This window comes from Chenopodium quinoa, unplaced genomic scaffold, assembly GCF_001683475.1.
Source record: "Chenopodium quinoa cultivar QQ74 unplaced genomic scaffold, ASM168347v1, whole genome shotgun sequence".
Lineage (NCBI taxonomy): Eukaryota > Viridiplantae > Streptophyta > Magnoliopsida > Caryophyllales > Amaranthaceae > Chenopodium > Chenopodium quinoa.
In genome coordinates, this window is record NW_018743032.1 from 2,130,694 (window position 1) to 2,134,711 (window position 4,018).

At 40.1% G+C, this 4,018-nt stretch overlaps 1 protein-coding gene across 1 annotated transcript; it reads left to right on the forward strand.

Moving 5' to 3' along the window:
• Positions 1-874: 874 nt before the first annotated feature.
• LOC110730435 lies at positions 875-2,137 on the forward strand. Its single transcript, XM_021910238.1, has 3 exons — positions 875-1,606; positions 1,778-1,900; positions 1,949-2,137. The coding sequence occupies exons 1-3, from the start codon at positions 875-877 to the stop codon at positions 2,135-2,137; spliced, it is 1,044 nt and encodes a 347-aa protein (XP_021765930.1).
• Positions 2,138-4,018: the final 1,881 nt, after the last annotated feature.

Here is a 4,018-nt window from a genome sequence, read left to right on the forward strand (position 1 = left end):
TAGTATCATGTCTAGGATCTTACTATTAATGATGTTATTATGATGATGATTGTTATGATATTAATCATATGATGCTTGATAATTCATGATTTATTGTTATTGCATGATCACGCCCGTTTTTACAGGTTTAAAGAGAATTTGTACTTGAAATCACGCCTAATAAGATAATTAATAATTTGATTTTAGGCTAATATGATTTTAATTTAAGTGGTCACCAATAATAGATTTGATTGTGAATTAATACTCAACCATTGTAAATTAAACAGGATTAGGATTAATTTGATGTATTTATGTTGATCGGAAAGCGCACATGAATATCATAAGAATATGGTGAAGGCCTATTTAGGGCGGGTTCAATCTCTTTTAGGTTGGATTCGTGCCATCATCCCCGAACAACCAGTCATGGTTCTGGACCACTATTGAGTTAGCGATCTCCGTGATCGTGATTGGGGTGTAACCTTCACACCAGTGAACGGTTTACACGTTCCTAAAACTTGGTGGCGACTCTTTTATATCTAGCTTCTTTTCCTTGGAACTCCACCATGCCTAAAAGCATGAATCACAGTAGGGCTCAAAGATGAGTTGAAAAATTCCCTACACCAGTCCACTTTTGATAGATTCGATCGTCATCGTCCACCCACCTATGATGGCACTGTTGATCTAGTGGTACTTGAAGGTTGGTTAAGAGAAATTGGAAAAGTTGTTCAATGCCAGCGGCTGCCTACCTAAGGAAAGGGTAGCTAATGGTACTTATTATATGAAGCTCGAAGCTAACAGCTAGTGGGTTACATTCAGGGATGAATGTGTGGCTATATCGGGATTCGGCTAGGCCCAGTTTGTAGTTAAACTGAAAGAGAGATTTTACCTTGATGAAATGCGTTGGGAAAATCAGGAAGAGTTTCTCTCTCTATCTCAGGGTTCCCTATCCATCCAGGAGTACACGGACAAGTTTACTGAATTGTCCCATTTTGCTACCTCTATCGTTGCTACTGAAGCTAAAACGGTAAAAAGGTACATCAAGAAGATGGATCCTAGAGTAAGAACCCATGTGCTGAGTTCGGGCGTTGCTTCTTTCCAAGGGGCTTATGAGATTGCTCGTAGTATCCATGCATCCATAATTGAGGAAGAAGCTACGAAGGCTGCATCTGCAAGGAGACCTTCAGTGCCTTATTCTCAAGTTCAAACCAAGAAGTCGAGGTTTGATAATGCTGGAAGGAGTAGCAATCAGCAAAGTTCTGGTACTCTTCAAAGTTTTGTCTCAAAGAAGTGCTACAAGTGTGGCAAAGACCATTATCCGGGGAAGAAATGTGATGGCACTAACATAACCTGTTACCTTTGCAAGGAAGATGTACACAAGTCTTCTCAGTGTCCTAATAAGGCGAATTCTTCTAGTTCTAGTGGCTCAATGCCTACTCCCTCATCAGCTCCTCCAAGGAACAGGATCTATTGCATGACCCAAGAACAGGTCGATGTTCAGCCTGATGTGGTGACGAGTACATTTCTTATTAATAATGTTCCTGCTTATGTTCTGTTTGATTCTAGTATTGTTGTGTCTTTTATTGCTAGCACATTCATTTTTAAATCTAACTTGTCTTCTAGTTCTCCTGTAAATTTATTATAACTCTTCCTTTGAGAGAGGATTTTTCCTGCCATCGTGAGTCTAAGGAAGTCCTTGTGGTTATCTATGGGTCTAAATTATGTGCTGGTCTTAAGGAATTTCCTATGATTGAGTTTAAAGTGATCCTTAGTATGGACTGGTTATCGAAGTACCATGCAGCCATTCACTGCTGTGATTAGAATAGTGTTTTGTCGTATCTTCTACTCTGGTATTATGTTGAAGAAAAATGTGAAGATCATGTCTGCAATGAGAATAAAGAGGCTTCGACATAAAGGTGATATGGTGTTTCTCTTTAGAGTTAAAGACTTATCTCTCGAAGATTAACTCAAGAGAATTCCTGTTGTTCGGGAACACTTTGATGTTTTCCTTGAGGAGTTACCTAGCATTCTGCTTGAAAGGGATGCGGGGTTCAGTATCGATCTGGTTCCTGGTATTACTCCGATGTCTAAGGCTCCATACAGGATGGCTCCTCTTGAATTGCAAGCTAGAGTTGAAGACACAATTGTAGGATTTGACTGATAAGGATTTCATAACACCCAGTGTATCTTCGTGGGGTGCTCCGGTGTTGTTTGTGAAGAAGAAAGACAGGAGCATGCGCTTATGTATTAATTATCGAGAACTAAATAAGGTAATCAAGAACAAGTATCCCTTACCACGGGTTGAAGACCTGTTTGATTAGTTGAAGGGCGCAAGTGTGTTTTCCATGATCAATTTGCGATCAGGGTATCATCAAATCCTTGTGAAGAAGGAAGATATCCCGAAAACTTCATTTTGCACCAGATATGGGCATTATGAGTTTGAAGTGATTCCTTTTGGTCTCACTAATGCACTTGTTGTTTTCATGGACCAAATGAACCGTACTTTCCATGAGTACTTGGATACCTGTGTTGTCATGGTTTTCATCGATGATATCCTCATATATTCTAAGGATGAAGAAGAACATGAGAGGGGTTGAAGGAAGTTGCTTTTCTAGAGCATGTCATTAGCAAGGAGGGTGTGAAAGTGGATCCTACAAAGGTTAAAGTTGTGATAAAATGGGAAAGCCCTAAGAATGCGTCCGAGGTTCGGAGTTTCCTTGGTCTTGCTGGATATTACCGCCATTTTGTGAAGGACTTCTCCAAGATAGCACAACCTCTAACCAAGTTGATGTGCAAGGACTGCAAGTTTAGATGGTCCGATGAATGTGAAGAGGCATTTCAATCATTGAAGAGGAGTTTGACTTCTGCACCAGTTCTTACCTTGCCTAGTGAAGGGGTGGAATTTGAAGTGTATAGTGATACCTCAAAGAATAGTCTTGGTTGTGTTTTGATGCAGCAGGGAAAGGTCATTGCCTATTCTTCGAGGAAGTTAAAGGTTCAAGAAAGGAACTACCCCACTCATGATCTTGAATTTGCTGCTGTGGTGTTCACGCTCAAAATATGGCGACAATATCTTTACGATGTTCCATGCAAGATGTACACAAATCACAAAAGCCTGAAATACATTTTCACTCAAAAGGACCTGAATATAAGGCAAAGATGTGGTTGGAAGTAATCAAGGACTATTATTTGTCTTTGGATTATCGTGAGGGCAAAGCAAACAAGGTAGAAAATGCATTGAGTTGTAAGGGCAATCAGTCTTTTAATGTAGTTAGGGTTTTGCCTAAAGGCCTGTGCGAAGAGTTTTGTAAGCTCAACATTGAAATGGTGCCTCAAGGATATGTTAATTCCTATTTGAATGCGATGAGTGTTGAACCTGAGTTGTACCAAGAGCTGCGAGATAAGCAAACGAGGGATTCGAGACTCAAGAAAATTCGTGAAGCCAAAGAACAAGGTCGAGCTGAAAATTTTGAGATGTGTGATGATGGTAGTCTGAAGCTCATGGGTCGTTAGTGTATCCCTAATGATGTTGAGTTGAAAGGGAAGATTCTCGAGGAAGCTGAAAACACTCCTTATTTAGTTCATCTTGGGGGTGATAATATATATAAGGACTTAAATTTTAATTTCTGGTGGCCAAGTATGAAGAAGTTGATTGCCGAGTTTGTGGCTCAATTCTTGGTCTGTCAAAAGGTGAAGATTGAAAATCAAAGGCTTGGAGGTTTTCTTCAACCTTTACCTATTCTGGCATGGAAGTTTGATTCTATCTCCATGGATTTTGTGATGGGTCTCCCTGTAACTCCTAGGGGATTGAATGCTATTTGGGTGATAGTGGACCGATAACCAAGGTTGCTAGGTTCATTCCTATGAAAAAAAACTGGTTAATGGAGCAGTTGGCCGAGGTTTATGCTAATGCGATCATACGTCTTCATGGTGTTCCAAAGGATATCGTGTTAGATCGAGACCCGAGATTCTTGTCTCACTTATGGGTTGCTTTGCAAAAAGCGTTCGGCACGAAGCTAAAGTTGAGTACTACTTTTCATAC